We start from the raw sequence: 18,550 nt of genomic DNA, 5'->3' as shown, positions 1-18,550 counted from the left end.
CGCTGAAGTGTTCTTTTTGGTTGTGTAACTCACAGCCTGTTCTCACAGCCTAGTCTCCCAGCAGAGCCCATCATTTCTCAAGCCAGAATCAGCTCTGCCTCTACTCCTGGTTATGCTGCAGATGCCTAGTCTCAGCCTCATCTCTTATCTGCCTAGAAATATTCATATGAATATTTTTGAATGTTTGCATATTCATATGAATATTATGAACATTAAGGACTATCTTAAGAATATTTAAGAATAGGCCGGGTGCAGTGGCTCAGCCTGTAATCCCAGCACTTTTGGAGGCCAAGGTGGGTGGATCATGAGGTCAAGAGATCGAGACCATCCTGGCCAACATGGTGAACCCCCATCTCTACTAAAAATACAAAAATTAGCTGGGTGTAGTGGCGGGTGCCTGTAGTCCCAGTTACTCTGGAGGCTGAGGCAGGAGAATCGCTTGAACCTGGGAGGCGGGGGTTGCAGTGAACTGAGACTGCACCACTGCACTCCAGCCTGGTGACAGAGTGAGACTTCATCTCAAAAATGAAAAGAACAAAAAACAAAAAATCAAGAATATTTAAGAATAGACCTAATAAACCTGATTTGGGCTAGAAGAAAAGCCTCAACTCAAATGGGAAAGAGTTTTTTGTTTGCCTATGTTTGTGAGTAAGTAAAGCAAAATTCCACCATAGCACTTGCTCACTCATTATAGCTCCCAAATGAATTCTATCATATGTTAGAGACGTCCTGTAAGGAAGAATTTGATGAGTTGTTAGCAATGACTGAAAAAATAACAAACTAAGCAGCTCGTCATTCTGCTATAATTTTCCATTGACTCCCTTCATTGTCTGCCACCTAAGAAGAAATCTTCTTACCTTACCACCCACAAAGCAGGCAAGCAGCTGAGGTACAGCCTAAGGATTCTAGGTTCCAACTCCAGCTCTATGCACCATTTTCGTAGCCTTAGTTTCCATGTTTCTAATACTGGAATAATAACACCTGCCACACAAAGTGTTTTTGACGTTCAAATGAAAAGTGGTAAGTAAAACATAAAATATAGTAACTGTAAACCAAGGGTAACTTCAAAGCTCATCTTATACCTCATTGTCCATGTAGTGGGTTGAATAGTGCCCACCCCCCCAAGAAAGATATGCCCACCTGGAACTTGCTACTGTGAACTTATTTGGAAACAGAATCTTCATAAAACCTACAAATATCTTGAGATGATATCATTCTGGATTTAGGGTGGGCCCTAAGCGGAATGAGTATGCACTTACAAGGAAGTATGCTTATAAGAGAAAGGCAGAAGGAGATTTGAGACACAGAGACACAGGGGAGAAGGCCATGTGGAGACAGAGGCAGAGATTGGAGGTATGCTGGTACAGGCCAAAGAACACCTAGAATCACCAGAAGCTAGAAGGGGCAAGGAAGGATTCTCCACTCGAGCCTTTGGAGAGGCTCTGCTGACACCTTGATTTTGGACTTCTAGCCCCCAGAACTGTAAAGGAATCAATTTCTGTTTTTAGCCAACAGAAACATTAGTTGCGGTAATTTGTTATGATAGTCTTAGGAAACTAATACAGCTTACTGCCAACCCATCAGTAAACCATGACAGCTCCATCTTCAAAATACATCCAGACCGTGTGCCACCTCTACCTCCATTAGGGACACTAAGCCACCATCATCTCGTTACTGGTCATCCTGCATTCATCCTCACATGCCCTGCAGTCACACAGCAATCAGAGTGTGATCAGAAATTGATGTCAGATCTTGTCAGTCCTCTGCTCGAAACCCTCCACGTGCTTCTCATTTCTCTCAGAATGTAACCAAAGGCTTTCTCATGACCTACAAGGCTAGACACGATCTGGCCCCACTCCCTGTCATCTCTTCTTTATCACTCTCATAGTCCTGCTTCCTTGTTGCTCCGCGCACGTGCCGAGCACACTCCCTCCTTGAGTCTTTGCATGCTCTTCTTTCTGTCCGGATAAGCACAGGTCTGCTGCATTACACATCTCTGCTCACATCTCACCTCTTCAGAGAAGCCTTGCCCCTTCATCCTATCTGAAGTGGTCTACTCCAATTACTGTCAATATTACATCACTCTTTGTTGACTCCTCAAAGTGTACATCACAAACAGTACTTACTTTATTTTCCTGTTCCTACCCTCTCTCCTATTATAAAGAACACTTCCTAGGTATCAAGACCTTGTCTGTCTTGTTCATTACTGCATTTCCAGTACCAATGCTCAGCTCATTGCAGCCACTAATAAATATTTGCTGAAAAGATGGAGAAACCAACATACCTTATAGCTATTAAGGGTGTTCACCGGAGAGGATGAAGATGGTATCTGTTTTTAGCACCACCCCAAACAGCACGTTCTGGACAATAACCTGGATCTCCACCTACACACAGTCTTAGAGGATAGGAGTCACCACCAAAGAAAACCACCCATGGTAGTTGCACAGTGAGATCGGAAGTCAGAGTATTGCTACACAGTATTAACTTTTCAGTGAGGTGTTTTAGAATGCTTACAACTGTCAAGTTCAAGAGAGAGATTAATGTTAAATCTATAAATGAGTTCCTGAAAAAAAAATTGAGAACAACAAAAACAATTTTTTATATCTTTAATGAAAAACAGTTTAAAAAATGTTTTCCGACGGGTGCAGTGGCTCACGCCTCCCAGCACTTTGGGAGGCTGAGGCGGGCAGATCACGAGGTCAGGAGTTCGAGACCAGCCTGGCCAACATGGTGAAACCCCGTGTCTACTAAAAGTACAAAAATTAACTGGGTGTGGTGGCGTGCACCTGTAATCCCAGCTACTCGGGAGGCTAAGGCAGGATAATCGAGCTGAGATGGCACCATTGCACTCCAGCCTGGGCGACAGGGCGAGACTCCGTCTCAAAAAAAAAAAAAAAGTTTAAGAAGTTCTCATATGCTCTATTTTATTTGACTCTGTCACCTGCCTGAGTCAGGGATGGTGGACAGTGTTATTCTCACTTTTCAGGTAGAAATATGGAGACTTATGGAGACTAAGTGACCTGTACAAGGTCAGACAACTGCACAACTGGCATTAAAGTAGTCTCAGACTCAAATCAAGACTTCTGATTTGAAGTTCCTTATTTTCCTCTATTGTACTCCATTAATTAATTTATTTAATGTACATTATTGAACACCAACTATTTCAGGTACTGTGTTAGGTGCAGCATATAATGATATGAAAGTTGATAATCTGTCTGCTATTTTACAATTTAAAAAAAGTGCATACACGTACTTGGGGGAAAAATCAGTATAGTAACTGCTACTCTTCTCCCCTCTCCCTCTTCTCCTAATCCCTCTCTCCTGATATAATCACTGTTATCTGGAAATCTTTGGCTATACAGGCTAAGTCCCCTGTATCTGCAGCAAGGTCCTTCCTGGAGGTGCTGACTGGACTAGATGACCTTGGTTAGATGACGACCAACTAGATGACCTTGGCTAACTCATCTCTATCCCTTGGGCGGCTGTGACACAGGATGAGTGAGCTACGCCTGGTAAAAAGAGTGCCACTCTCGTGTAAGGGGGCTGCGAAGCAGAAAGGAGGTCAGCCCTTTGGAGAATGTCTCTACAGGGTGTGGACAGAACCATGTCTCGGTGGTTAGGAAGGTCTGGGTACCTAAGTTTAACTTGCCGCGGCCGGGCCGGGTTCACAGCGCGTGGGACAGGCCGGGCGTGGCGCCGAGGGGCGGAGCGACGGGGCGCGGGCGGGGCGGCGCTGCGCGGTACGGCGCGCGGCCGACGTGGCAGCCGCAGGAGCATGCGCCGCCGGTGGCCATCTTGTAGGCGGGGACGCGTCGAGGTGAGCTCCAGTGCACACCTTCGCTGTCTGCTTCAAGCTGTAGTTCTGCGTCCCGACCTGCCTAACATACCCGACTCTTCAGCGACCACGCAGGCATTTTCTCGGTCCCCAGGTGAGCGCCAGGTGGCTGCGACGCGCGTGTATGAGGCGGGTGGCATGGCATGGCATGGCATGGCTTGCAGGAGCCAGAGCCAGACCCCGAGAGACGGTGTCCCTGGAAGGTGGGCGGGCCGGCCGGCGCCACTGGACGCCTGTGTCGTTTCCGAGACCCCTAGTCGCGCGGTTCGGGCGCAGCTGTGGCGGCGTGCGGAGTGCAGCAGGCAGGAGTGCACGTCGCATGATGAGCAGTTAACGCTGGGGTGGCACGGTGGGCGCGTTTCGGGGGTCTCGCCCCGCGACACTTTGCTCCTCTCCAAGGACCGAGGCTGGAGCGCCTTGACCCTCAGGCCCCACGTTCCAGTGCGCTGACTTCAGGAGAGACTGGCGGCGACCGCCGGCGGACCTTAGCCCGGCCTTGTCTGGCCTGGAGACGTGGCAGAGCCTGAGGGGAGGCAGCTGTCTCCTGAAACAGGATTTCGGCCGTCCTGGCCCTGGAGAGGCCCAGGAGGCTCGAGAGTCATCACACCAGGACCGGCAATGAAAGGAACCTTATTTTCCCTGAGGTTACCCCATCGGTGCTCAGCGCCACTTGGGAGGGGTTTTGCATTCTCTAGTTTCTTTGTTTGGTCTTGGGACCTGCTTCAGGCAAATTTGCAGGATGGCACGTTTCCTAGACTGACAGAATTTATAGCCAATAGTGTTTTTGTCATTCGAAGTAGTTATTTTGAGAGACAACGTGCATTTCTGCGATCGTGACACGTCTTGGCATTCAGTTTAATTCAGTGAAAATTTATAAAATTTTATTTCGGGGTCAGATTAGACTCTAGCTAACGCTCACTGTCTGGTAGTAGAGGCAATCTTGTGGCACGAGTAGGTCAGCAATATTTGCTCTTAATGCTTTAAAGTTTATCAGAGCTTCACTATTCCATTTCTTGTAAACTTGTAAATAGCCATCCACTTTTTTTTTTTAACAGAAAAACCAAGACACAAGCAAATTGGAACAACAGGGTCTAGCCAAACTGAGAGCTCAGTTTTCCAAATTGTTTTTTTCACTTTTTCTTTAGTGTTGAAAAATAAATAGTACTTTTCGTGACAAGATTTGAGCCCTAAAACAGTTACTGACTCCGACACTTCAGTGGTGTTTTATCATAATAGGTTTTTTTAGTAGGAGGCACTGTGTTTATGCATGTAAAATTTACCTTAGTATTGCCATTACGCCAGTTTTCATATTTTAAGCCATTAAAGACAAATAAATTATTGATTCCACTTAATGGCTTTGTATTCATTGTACAGTTTCTTTTGCAGACACATTTGTTAATGTTAGGGATTCTCTTACAGTAGGACTTCTACTAGTCATTGTAAGGATTAGGGAGCATCTGTAGTAGAAGGTTGAATGACCAGTAAAAAATTAAATGAAGAAAAGAGGTAGCCTTGGTTGAGGAGTGTTAAAATCTCCAAAGGGGCATTTCTGTCTCAGGTTGTCTACCTCGATGTATAGGTACTGAACGAAAGGATTCAGCCTCCCTGGATCCCTGTTCTCTACTTAGTGCCATAGATATTTCCTATGTTCACAGCCAAACTTTTTGAAAGTGTTACACGTGTTAGTCTCGCCTGCCACTGCTCGATTCAGTTTACGCTGGAATCTTTCTTCACTCTTTACATGAAAACCACTCTCCCTGAATTCGTCTCCAGTTTGGCAAATCCATTGAACTTCTCAGACAGTGTCCTATTTGGCTTCTCTGCAGCATTTAATACTGTTGCAGATTCGTACTGTTGCCCATTCATACTGCGAAACACTGGCTTTTGGACACCACAGTCTCCTGGTTTTCTTCCTTTCTTTTTGCTTATCTCTTATTCTCTGCAAGCTTGTCTTCCATCTTACAAAACCAATAATTAGTTTTACATCATTTTCTCTTATCTCTTTCTTGCATAATCCCTCTCAAAACATGACATTAGACTATCAGTACACTGATGACACCCACATTTATATGGTTGCTAAGCTCCAGACCAGGTCAGTGTCTCTACTTAGATGTTTGTTTCAAGGAACTTAAACAGCATGTCAAAGACTAAACATTTTATGATTTCCCCCATCGGACTCCCCCAGAAAGAACATCAAACACATTGGCCTTTTGCAGTGTTTCCTATCTTTGTGCATGGCACCACCATCTATCTAGTTGTGCAAGTCATGCCTCCTTTCCCTGCCTCCATACCCAGTCAGTCACTGAATTTTGCCACCTAATCTTGTCTTGAACTTACTTGCTTTTCTCCATCTCTACTATCACTTGAGTCTGGGTCAGAGTTTTTCAACTTTGGCACTATTGACGTTTGGGGCCACTTAATTCTTGCATGTAGGCTGTGCATTGGAGGATTTTTAGTAGTATTCCTAACCTTTTCCTGCTATATGCCAGTAGTAGCCCTCTCGTTGTGACAATAAAAAATGTCTTGGACATTGCCAAGTGACCCGTTGGGGGCATAATCAGCCCCTCCCACTATGAAAATCATTAGTCTAGCTTGTTATATACTTCCGTTGGAACTACTTCTATATCTTCCCTAATGGCCTGTCTGCATCTACTGTGTCTGCCCAGTGGCCCAGTCTACATACTTTGTTTAGATCTTTTCAAAAAATAAATATGAATTGCTAATGACTGGAATCAGCCTAAATGTCCTTCAACAGGTAAATGGATAAACTATGGTACATCTATACAATGGAATACTATTCAGCAATAAAAAGGAACCAACTTGATATTTGCAGCAGCTTGGATGAATCTCAAGAACATTATGTTGAGTGGAAAAAAGCCAACTTCAAAAGGTTATACGTTGTATGATTCGATTTATGTAACATTCATGGAATGAGAAAGTGATAGAAAACAGAGCAGTGTTTGCCAGGGCTTGTGGCTGATGGGAAGGTAGATAAAGGAACAGCCTGAGGAATTTTCTTTTTAGTGATGGAATAGTTCTATATCCTGGTTGAGGTGGTGGTTATATGAGATTGTGCATATGATGAAACTTCATAGAACTGTCCACATACACACACAGTAAATGTAAAAATGTGAAATACAAATAAAGTGTATAGCTAATAGTATTGTACCAATGTCAATTTCATGGTTTTGATCATTGTATTATAGTTATTTAAGATGCTGTTATTGAGAGAAGCTGGGTTTGGGGTACTCAAGAACTCTGCTGTTTTTACATCATTTTTTGGAATCTAAAATTGCTTCAAAACAGTTAAAACAAAAGACAGTTATGCTACCCTCAGCTTGAGTGCCTTACAATTGTAGAATATAATAAATTTCTCTTCATAGGTTTTAGCCTGTAAATTGTTAAGTACTATGAGTTCTGAGATCTTCTCCAAAGAACCAATGTATCAGTATGTTCAGATCCCCTGTTCTTTGTTCTTCATTTTAAAGTTTAAATTCCTAGTTCTTTATGGCTCCTTGACCCTAGTTTCAGTAAACAACCCCCTTCTAGCCTCTATCAACTGCTCTGACCTTAGTCACCCTTGGTCACCTGCTCTGACCTTAGTAATCCTTGGTCACCTGCTGTGTTCTTAGTCATCCTGGGTCACCTGTTCTGTAACCATCCTTCTTGCCAAACTACTTACCCTGCTGCTCCGGCTCATACCCTTGCTGTCTTGAAAATAGCCAGTCGGAATTAGGTTAGACTGTGTGGTCCAACCGTAGCCCATAGGGGAAAGACACAGCAGTATGGACTAGCTGCATTAGGATAAGAACCCCTTCCCCTCCATTGTTCAGGTGTGCTCTTGACATTGCTCCATCTGTGAGATGCACCTGTCTATACAAGTAAAATTGCCTTGCTGAGAAAGGCAAGCTCGAGTGCTATTTATTTTGCGGCACTGAAAATTTATTTCTGATACAATGACATTCTGTTCTTTAAAAATCCAAGTTTTTTAACCTGGTTTATAAGGCTGAACACCTGGGCTTCTGTCTGTCCCTCCAGTCCTCATTCTTCCTTTCTCTCCCTTCACATGGATTTTCTTGAATGTATCTTGTTCTCCCCAACTCAGTTGGTATATATATTTGCTATATGTTCACTTTTTCTGGACTCTGCCTTTCTTCCCTTTCCCAATTAAGTTCTTATCCTTCAAATATCGGTTTATCTTTGACTTCTTTGGGGAACCCTTTCCTTACCTCCAAGTCAAAAATCATATTCCTGTTCAAACAAAACTGTGTTCTCACCCTCAGAACACATAATTCAGCTACGTTCGTTGTAAATTGGTTTTATTATTTGATTGTTTCCTGTACTAGACTGAAGTATCCTATTTGTTTTTACTAATCATTGTTATTTCCAGAGGCACTAGTATAGTGGTCGTCAAGCAGTTGACCTTCGCTAAAAACTTATTAAATGAATGAAAATATTAAAAACAAATATAGCATATTTAGAAGTTGGTTCTGTACTTGAGATACACTTCAGGATTTGTAATTTTAAAGAAAGTTTTCTCATATTTTATAATCCATTGTTGTCTATTAGGACCCTGCTATCTGATGGCATTTTTGCTATAGTTAATTTTTCTAAAACCTCAGATAATGCAGTTTATCTGTTACTGGATATGGTTTAAATGTGAACTAGGAAAATTGTGAATTAATGTTTTTATCAAATGAAGCACATTTTATTTTATTTTATTGAGACAAGGTCCTGCTTTGTTGTCTAGGCTGGAGTGCAGTGGCATTCTCACTGCTCCCTGCAGCCTTAACCTGCTGGGATCAGGTTATCCTCTCACCTCAGCATTCTGAGTTGCTGGAACCATAGGCACATGTCACCCTGCCTGGCTAAGTTTTTAATTTTTTGTAGAGATGGAGTCTTCCTATGGTGCCCAGGCTGGTCTCAAACTCTGGTCTCAAGGGATCCTCCCGCCCCTACCTCCCAAAGTGTAGGGTTACAGTCGTTAGCCACTGTGCCCGGCTTTTTTTTTTTTTTTTTTTTTTTATGTTAATGGGGATATCTTGTACACAGTCCTTTATGAGAGAAGAGGATGGGCTTCAAAAATACATTAAATAATTATTTGTTTTTAGAGATGAGGTCTTGCTGTGTCACCCAGGCTGGAGTGCAGTGGTGCAGTAATAGCTCACTACAGCCTTGAACTCCTGGGCTCAAGCCATCCTGCCACCACAGCCTCCCAGAGTCCTGGGATTTCAGGCCTGAGCCACCGTGCCCAGCCTCATTGTTATTTTAAATTTAATAATGACTGAAATTTATATTTATTTACTTGTTTTTGATTTTTAGAAATGAGATCTTGCTATGTTGCCCAGGCTTGTCTCTAACTCCTAGCCTCAAGTGATCCTCCCGTCTTGACCTCCCAAAGTGCTGGGATTATAGGCATGAGACACCGCACCTGACTCAGACAAAACTGTCTCTAACATGCATTCATGTGGCAGAAATCAAATTAGTAATTTACTGTTTGAAATGTAGTAGATAATTAGTTGTGTTGTTATTATGAAATTATTTCCCAGTTATAAAGTATCTACATGGGAATGTTACAGATTGTTTGATATTAAATATTCTCATAGATTGCTTTCTTAGAAGTTTGGACAAACTCTTTATGTGGAAATAAGTTGCATTGTAAATAGTAAAGGTGGACGTCTATCTCTTGATGATTTTTTTTTTTAGTTGTTCTCTAACTATTCAAGCTTTAAAAATATACTTGTGGTTACTGTGTAATGTTTGTTACATTTTTGTATTTTTATAGTATACCATAATTGAAGAAAAATGATGGAAGAGAGTGGAATAGAGACAACACCACCTGGGACTCCTCCACCAAATCCTGCAGGACTGGCTGCTACTGCTATGTCTTCTACCCCTGTTCCATTAGGTACACGTAGTTGTCTAACGTCTCATGTGTTTTGAGAATAGTGAAGATACTATCATCTTTTCTCAGAGTCAATTAAGAAAAGAATACATATATTAAAACTTCTCTATTAATTTTTAGGATGAAAGGAAATAGCCTTTTTAATTTAAAGAATAGAAAGACTTTTGTATTTAAAGTAAGAAAACATCAGTGTTTTGCTTTAGGTAGACTTTTGTTCTTTATGTTTATAATTTTACAAAACATCATTTATATTATGACAAAAGTATCCTAAAAATCATGTGTTAGCTTTGTCTACTGTTCTTTTTCTTTTTTTTTTTTTGAGACGGAGTTTCACTTGTCGCCCAGGCTGGAGTATAGTGGTGCGATCTCATCTCACTGCAACCTCCGCCTCCCAGGTTCAAGTGATTCTCCTGCCTCAGCCCCTGGAGTAGCTGCGATTACAGGCAAACTTACCACCATGCTCGGCTAATTTTTGTATTTTTGGTAGAAAGGGGGTTTCACCATTTTGGCCAGGCTGGTCTCAAACTCCTGATCTCAAGTGATACACCTGCCTCAGCCTCCCAAAGTCCTGGGATTATAGGTGTGAGCCACTGCACTTGGCCTACTGATCTATGACTTTGTGGTGATTAACCTGTCTGAGCCTTCAGGGCATAGGTTTATATGCTCAAACTAGCGATGAAAAATTGCTTTATTTTATTAAAAATACACCAAAACAAACCAAAAAGCAAAAGGGAACAATACCATAGATGCATACAGCTGCTGCTTTTACTTACGGGGATTGAAAGTCATTTACACTCAGTTACATTTGTTGTATATTTTAAATTACACATTTTAAAAGAATTCTTATGATATGCTCTGGTAAGTTTAAAAATTTTGCAAGGAAGTAATGAGACAGTTTGTAAACTAAATAAAAAACATTTCTAATTCTGTGGTTTTATCCTTTCCACTTTTTTCTAGCGGCAACCAGTTCTTTTTGTTCTCCAAATGTATCCTCTATGGAGTCCTTCCCGCCACTCGCATACTCTACTCCTCAGCCGCCCCTTCCTCCTATGAGGCCTTCAGCGCCATTACCTTTTGTGCCTCCTCCTGCAGTTCCTTCTGTCCCACCACTTGTTACTTCTATGCCACCTCCTGTTTCTCCATCAACTGCTGCTGCCTTTGGTAATCCTCCTGTATCCCACTTCCCACCTTCAACTTCTGCTCCAAACGCTCTTTTACCTGCACCCCCTTCGGGTCCTCCTATATCAGGATTTTCTGTTGGTTCAACTTACGACATTACAAGAGGACATGCAGGGAGAGCTCCCCAGACACCCCTGATGCCATCATTTTCTGCACCTTCAGGAACAGGTAATTCTCTCTTATTAATACTTTGAAATACATGGCTATTAATTAATGTTTTATTCTTTTTAAAAATAATAGCTTTATTGAGATGTAATTTATGTATTCTACAGTTCACCCAATTTAAGCATACAGTTCCATTGTGAGTTTACATACAGAATTGTGCATCCCTTATCACAATTTTATAACCTTTTCATAACTTTAAAAAAGAAACCCTATACTTTTTAGCAATCAGCCCCTACTGTTCCCCGAATCCTCACAGCTCTAGGCAACTACTAATCTACTTTCTATGTATATAGATTTGCTTATCCTGGTCATTTCATATAGATGGCATCATATAATATGTGGTCTTTTGTGACTGGCAACTTTCACTTAAATATTTTCACTTAACTATTTCACTTAAATATTTTCAAGGTTCATCCATGTTATAGCATTTGTCGGTACTTCATTCCTTCCTTTTCATGGCCGAATAATATTCCATTGTATGAATATGTACACCACATTTCGTTTATTCAATTAATCAGTTAATGTTGGGTTGTTTCCACTTTGTGGCTGTTTAGATAATGCTGCTATAAATATTTGTTTACAAATTTTTATATGGACATGTTTTTATTTTTCTTGGGTGTCTACCTAGGCATGGAATTGCTGACTTACATGATAATTCTACACCAAACTATTTTCTAAAGCAGGTGTACCATTTTACCTTTTTATCAGCATTGGGCAGGGTCCCACTTTCTCTGCATTAATGTTCTTCTCTTTATTCATTTCTTTGGTTTTCAGAGTTACTTGTCTCATGTTTTTGCCATTTAAATTATTAAAATGAGGCTGGTGTAATTTAGTATATGATTTCTTTATGTGATATACAACTCAGTAGATGATTAGTATGGGATGTCAGAAAATTCCAAAATTTTGTCCTAATATTTGTTCATTTATAGAGAAATTTGAAGGTAAAATCTGAGTTTTTTTAAGTTTTACTGAAAAAATTATCAGGACTGACTGTTCCAGGGAGTAGTGTTTTTTTAGCCAGGTAAAAATTCAAAAACAAATAAAACCTCACGTATGCCAAAAGTTTGTGATATTAGGTCATTTCCTTTCCTAGGTCAGTTACATCTACTTATTTTGTTTCTTTGGAATAATTGTTGCAAACGAGTTATCAAAACTTTGTCCTTGTCATCCTCTGCCTGTTGTTTCTCATTTTAGGGAAAAGAAGCAACTTTGCTGTGATTTTTATTATCTGTCTTTCCCTGTCTACCTTTACAAATGAAACTTATTGCAGAGTACAAGTACTATATTTATGTGTATGTATATGTGAATTTTCTTTTTGAGTTAACATGAAGTATGTAGAGTACGTGTAAGAATTGCATGCTTTTTTGTGATGAACTTCAGTGCTCAATTAATTTTATGGATTAAAGAGACCTGAACTACAGCTGTTCATATCCAAGTGCTGAATAGGACAGACCTGAAGAACTTTTGGATACATGCTTTTTGTCGATTTTCAGGATACTTGGTGTAAGACTATGTAAAGGGAAATACATTTCTCTTTGGAAATTCTGTTTAATTTGCATTTTATAAAGGTTTGTGTTAATCTTTGAGTTTATAACTCAGTCTTCAAATGCCTGAATATTAATATTAAAGTTGTTTGGGCAACTTTTTCCTTTTTATAGGAAAAAGTTTATGGAATAAATTATACATATTAAAATTTTTGCCATTGACTAGGTCTTTTGCCAGCTCCTATTACTCAGCAAGCCAGTTTGACACCTCTGGCACAGGGAACTGGAACCACATCAGCCATTACTTTCCCAGAGGAGCAAGAAGACCCTAGAATTAATAGAGGTCAGGATGAAGCATCTGCTGGTGGAATCTGGGGTTTTATTAAGGTAAGAGGTATTTAAAAATTATGTTTAATTTTCTAATTTTAAAACTAATAGTTTTCATTAGTGAAAATTTTGAAAATATAGAATGGCACAAGGAAAAATAAAATTCTTTTTTATTAGCAGTTTTCTGTAGCTGCTATCAGTCTCTTGCCTATGCATATCTGTGTAAACTTTCCTTTGAATTAAAATCAAATTGAAGTAGTGACTGGTCAGATGGATACTATTTCGTGTTTTCTGGTTTTTACTGAGCATATATCATGGACATCTTCCTGGCCATAAAATATTTTTTTCAGAAATGTATTTTGGGTTTTCTTATGGCTGCTTCACTATACACGCTGTTGCATTTATTTCCCATGTTTTATTTTGCTATTCTGCCTATTGGCATTTTCTAATTGTAATTATTTTTCTAAATTAGTTGATTTATTTTAATTGACAAAAATTGTATGTGTTTATTATGTACAGCATGATGTATATATGAAGCATGTATACATTCTGGAATGGCTGAATTGAGCTAATTAACATATGTAATACCTCACATACTCACATTTTTTTGTGGTGAGAAAACTTACAAAACCTTAAATATAAGGTTTCATATTTCAAGAATATAATATGTTGTTCTTAACTATAGTCACCATGTTGTGGAAGAGATCTCTTCTAATTGTAATTCTTATCAATAAATCATCATAATGATTAGGTCTGGCATGGTGACTCATGCCTGTAATCTTAACACTTTGAGAAGCCCGGGCAGGGGAATTGCTTGAGCCCAGGAGTTCTATATGAGACCAGCCTGAGCAACATAATGAGACCCAGTCTCTACCAAAAACTTAAAACAATTATCCAGGCATTGTAGCGTGTACCTGTGGTCCCATCTACCCAGAGGCTGAGGTGGTAGGATTGTTTGAGCCCAGGAGGTCCAGGCTGCATGAGCTGTGATCATGATACTGCATTCCAGTCTGAGTGACAGAGTGAGACCTCATCTCAAAAAAAAAAAAAGAAACACCAAAAAACTGTGATGAGCACTATTGTATGTAAATCTTTATGGACATCTTTTTTTTTCCTCTGAATTAATTCCTGATGAACATTTGAGTGAACATTTGAAAAAATTGGTACATATTCCACTCTTGGAAGTTTATACCAAAATACACTGGTATAGCATGTTTCACTTGCCAGCAGTAGTTATTAATTTGGACTAGGATATTATCTGATTTGACAGGCAAAAAATAATACTACATTTTAATTTGCTTTCCTTTGCTACTGAATTTGAACATTTTCTCATATGATTTTTAGCCATTTGTATTTTTCTTTTGTGAAATATTGGTTATGTTCTTTGCCTAGTTTTAAATTGGGATGATTTTCTTTTGTTAATTTGTAAGAGTTCCTAATACAGTAAGAGTACTTTTCTGTCTGCGCTCATATGTTGCAGTTTTCTCAACTTTTAGTTTACATTTTAATGTTATTACCCTTTTTGACAAAAAAGTTCTTCAGTTTCAGGAGTCAGTTATATCAATCTCTTCTCTTCTCTTCTCTTCTCTTCTCTTCTCTTCTCTTCTCGTCCCTTCTCTTCTCGACAAAGTCTTGCTCTTGTCACCTAGGCTGGAGTACAATGGCGCGATATTGGCTTACTACAACCTTGCCTCCTGGGTTCAAGCGATTCTGCTGCCTCAGCTTCCCAAGTAGCTGGGATTACAGGTGCCTGCCACCACGCCTGGCTAATTTTTTTGTATTTTTAGTAGAGACGGGGTTTCACCATTTTGGCCAGGCTGGTCTGTAACTCCTGACCTCAGGAGATCTACCCGCCTCGGCCTCCCAAAGTGCTGGGATTACAGGCGTGAGCCACCGCAGGTGGCCTCTCTTTTTCTTTACATTTTTTTTCTTTTTTAATGCTAAAAAAGACCTTTTCCCACTATGATACTGTGATAAATGTTTTTCTGTGATCCCTTTCTAGTTAATTTTTTAGACACTTAGCATTTAATATAGTTGATATTTCTTTACTATATGAGAGAGAGATCAAACTTAATTTTCTTCCAGCTACTCAATGGAGTCTTTCAATATCATATCCCCATTGATTTTTTATGACTCCTTTATCTTCCTTAGGAAATTGTGTGTTAAAATCAGCTTCTGGCCTCTGTATTGTAGTCCATTGCTGTTTCCCTGTTCTTGTAGTAGAGCACACTGTTTTAATTATTTACTTTGTGTTCATTGTACTAATATTTGCTGACGTGGGGATGTGGAGCATTCAGTGATAAGATAGAAAAGACAGTTCAAGTCTGCATTTATAAATATATATCAGTATTTAGTTGTATAAGTTGTGTAAGTGGCTGATTTCTCTTTTCTTCTGAATTTTTCTTTACTCATCTCTCCCAATTTTTTTTTCCAATGAATTTTGAAATCATTCTGCCAGATTCCAACATTCAGCTAAGGGTTTGTTTGCAATTTTATTATTATAATTTATTATTATATTAAAGATTTAAAATTGATAGATGGTTGACTGATTTATAGTATTTGAGGTTCATGTTTCAGGAATGTGGTATTTTTCTAAGCTTGTTTTTTTTTAATACCCTTCTGTACTTTAAAAAAGTTTGTTTGCATACAGACCACAACATTTTGTCTCTTGTTAGGAGCATGTGTCAGTGTGTTTGTCATGAATTGTGATACCCAGTTCAACTTTATAGGTCTTATAAATAGCAGTAAGTCATGATGTTCCAGCATATGGTTGGTTGGCAGTCTTAAATTTCAATTTTATGAACTAATCTTTTCCTGAGTCACCTTAGTTTAATGGCAGATTGGAAGATGGGGAATCATGGCAGGTTAGTCAGATGCCATCTCAGGAGGCACTGCTCCCTGGAGTGTCTTTTACCCTCTGTGAAATATTGCACAGGAAGGAATACTCAAGACTTGGTTCCTTCTGTCTAGTAATAATGGCTCTAAGAATCCAGAGAAATAGATCTGACTATAAATGGAGAGTTTGGGAATGTTTAAAATGAGAAACAAAAAGTAGGAAAAAGAAGAAACTAGTAGAAGATAGCAAAATGTTGTGTGTTAAGGTAATAAGTAACTGTTCTGCCCCCAGATGAGAGGTGTTTTTACTCTTATTTATTTTTTATTAGGGAACAAGTGTGGACTTATGTAGACACCTGATTGGGACCTTTATTTGGGACCCTAAGGGATAAGTTTTGCCCAATCTTTTATATAAATAGGTAGAAATGAAATTATATATATGTAATATATGTATATACACACATATATATGTGTATATATATAGTATAGCATCCTTTCCATACCCGTGTTACTCAAAGCGTGGTCTGTAGATTGCTGCTGGTCTGCACACTGCTATGAGTCAGGAAGAAAAATTGAGAGTATCATTTAGAAACTTAATAGCCATTTGATATTGTCATGACCTTATATATCTTACAGAAGTACTGGTTTAGGATGCATTGGAAACTTAAAAAAGTTTTCTTCACAATCATGGTCATGGTGTTCCTCACTTAGAGTAAATACTTACATATTAATTTGTTTTATGCAGGGTGTGGCTGGGAATCCTATGGTGAAGTCTGTGCTTGATAAGACAAAACATTCAGTAGAAAGCATGATTACAACGCTGGACCCTGGCATGGCTCCCTATATCAGTATGTACATAAGTTAGACCAGTATCTGCCATTTTTTTTAAAGTGTATGTCCATGTCAGCCCCTAATTGTAATTCTGTGTTTCCACTGATTGTGTAATCAGTGGAAATTCCTATTATGTTCTTGCATTAATTTGATTGTCAGTCTTAGTTTTTGGTGTTACTAATTCATCTTTTTAAAAAGTCATCATTAAATAACTTTTGAAAATCTCACAGAATGATCTTAGGAGTAAAAGCCATGAGTTATTAGTACACTTGCTGATTTTAATTTTAAATACAGGTTAACATTGCTTTATATGAATTTTACTTTATTCACTACTGACATTTGAAGTAATGCTTGTTTCATACTTTTTTTTTACATTTCTCCTGTTATCTATTTTAATTAAATATGTTTATGTAATTGAGGAATAATATTTTTGGAGTAAGCAAATCTAGTTAATAATATCTGATGACTGGATATATTGGGAAAGCTATTTTTAACCACCTCTGAACACTAATCATCCAGAATCTTCCAGACAGTTGATAGATACTGTCTGCTATTTAATTTTTATGTGCATGTCCAATATGTGAAAAAATACCACTTACAAGTCTCAGTGACCAATTATTAGTAATTCTGTAAAAGATAACTTTTAAGTCAAAATTGTGCAGCAGGTACCTGAACAGAGATTTCAGTGGCAATAAAAAGCCAATAGCTTTCACAAGTCTTGACTATGTTGGTAGTTTACTGTCTAGTAAATATCAAAGGAGAAGGCCTAGTAATGGTTAAGTGTCTTTATTGAATGCTTCTGCCAGACACTTTCTCATAAGAGCTCTGCAAGGTAGGTATTTTCCTCAAGTTTTGGATGAGGAACCTAGGTTTATAGGGATGTAATTTATCACCCTAGATCACACAACTTGGTGAAGCTGTATTGAACTTATGTTCAAATTTTTTACAGTTAGCCACTTTGCTTCCCTTGTAGTAGAAAATTGAATCAAGCATTAAATCAGCTGAGTTGTTCTTTGTGTTTGTAACTGTCCAAAGGATTCAAAATTGGACTCTGCCATATATGTTCTTTTCTTTGCAAGTACATATTTTGCATGAAGGAAACAATATTTTTGGAGCTTTTGCTGTTTTAATGGCTGTACTATGTTAGACTGTGAAAGCAATTACCTTATTTAATCCTTAGAGCACACCCTATGAGGTGCCAGGTGTTTTTCTTCTTCTTTTCTTTTTTTTTTGAGAAAGGGTCTCACTCTGTCACTCAGACTGGAGTGCAGTGGCAAGATCTCAGCTCACTACAACCTCTGCCTCCTGGGTTCAGGCTATTCGTGAGTCTCAGTCTTCTGAGTAGCTGGGACCACAGTCATGTGCCACCACGTCCAGCTAATTTTTGTATTTTTAGTAGAGATGCGGTTTCTCCATGTTGGCCAGGCTGGATGGCAAGTATTTTTCTACAAAGAAACAAGCTCAGTGACTTCCCCAAGGTAAAGAAGCTAGTAAATGATAAAAGCAGAACTCATACCCAAGGAAGTTTCTCAGACTACTAGTTTTCATGATACCAAGAAAAATGTGTAACACTGAGGGGAAAAAAGAAAGGTACAGAAATGAAATTTCTATTATTAGCAAATGTCATAACTTAATCAGCTTTAAAAAGTAATAAAATTGAATTAAAAAAAGCTGACACTTTTACTGACAGCAGAGCATCACCATTCTTATCTAACAAAACAACTCAAAATAAATCTTAAGGTTTTTTAGTTTTTGTTTTTGTTTTTTTTTTTGAGATGGAGTCTCACTCTATTGCCAGGCTGGAGTGCAGTGGCGAGATCTCGGCTCACTGCAACCTCCACCTCCCGGGTTCAAGCGATTCTCCTGCCTCAGCCTCCCGAGTAGCTGGAACTAAAGGTGCATGCCACCACGCCCAGCTAATTTTTGTATTTTTAGTAGAGACGGGGTTTCACCATGTTGGCCAGGATGGTCTCGATTTCTTGACTTTGT

At 39.2% G+C, this 18,550-nt stretch overlaps 1 protein-coding gene across 1 annotated transcript in view; it reads left to right on the top strand.

Annotated features, from left to right (window-relative positions):
* The first annotated feature begins 3,782 nt into the window (after positions 1-3,782).
* Positions 3,783-18,550, top strand: part of PRRC1 (proline rich coiled-coil 1) — a 32,341-nt gene continuing 17,573 nt past the window's right edge. Inside the window, exons 1-5 of the mRNA XM_008014300.3 lie at positions 3,783-3,929; positions 9,621-9,743; positions 10,698-11,087; positions 12,795-12,955; positions 16,476-16,578. Of these exons, the coding sequence (XP_008012491.1) occupies positions 9,641-9,743; positions 10,698-11,087; positions 12,795-12,955; positions 16,476-16,578 (757 nt within the window). The 5' untranslated portion in view covers positions 3,783-3,929; positions 9,621-9,640. The remainder of the gene's footprint in view (positions 3,930-9,620; positions 9,744-10,697; positions 11,088-12,794; positions 12,956-16,475; positions 16,579-18,550) is intronic.

The sequence above is a fragment of the Chlorocebus sabaeus genome, chromosome 23 (assembly GCF_047675955.1).
Source record: "Chlorocebus sabaeus isolate Y175 chromosome 23, mChlSab1.0.hap1, whole genome shotgun sequence".
Classification (NCBI taxonomy): Eukaryota; Metazoa; Chordata; class Mammalia; order Primates; family Cercopithecidae; genus Chlorocebus; species Chlorocebus sabaeus.
The sequence above is the reverse complement of the archived record's forward strand: the minus strand, read 5'-3'. Positions and strand labels throughout refer to the sequence as shown.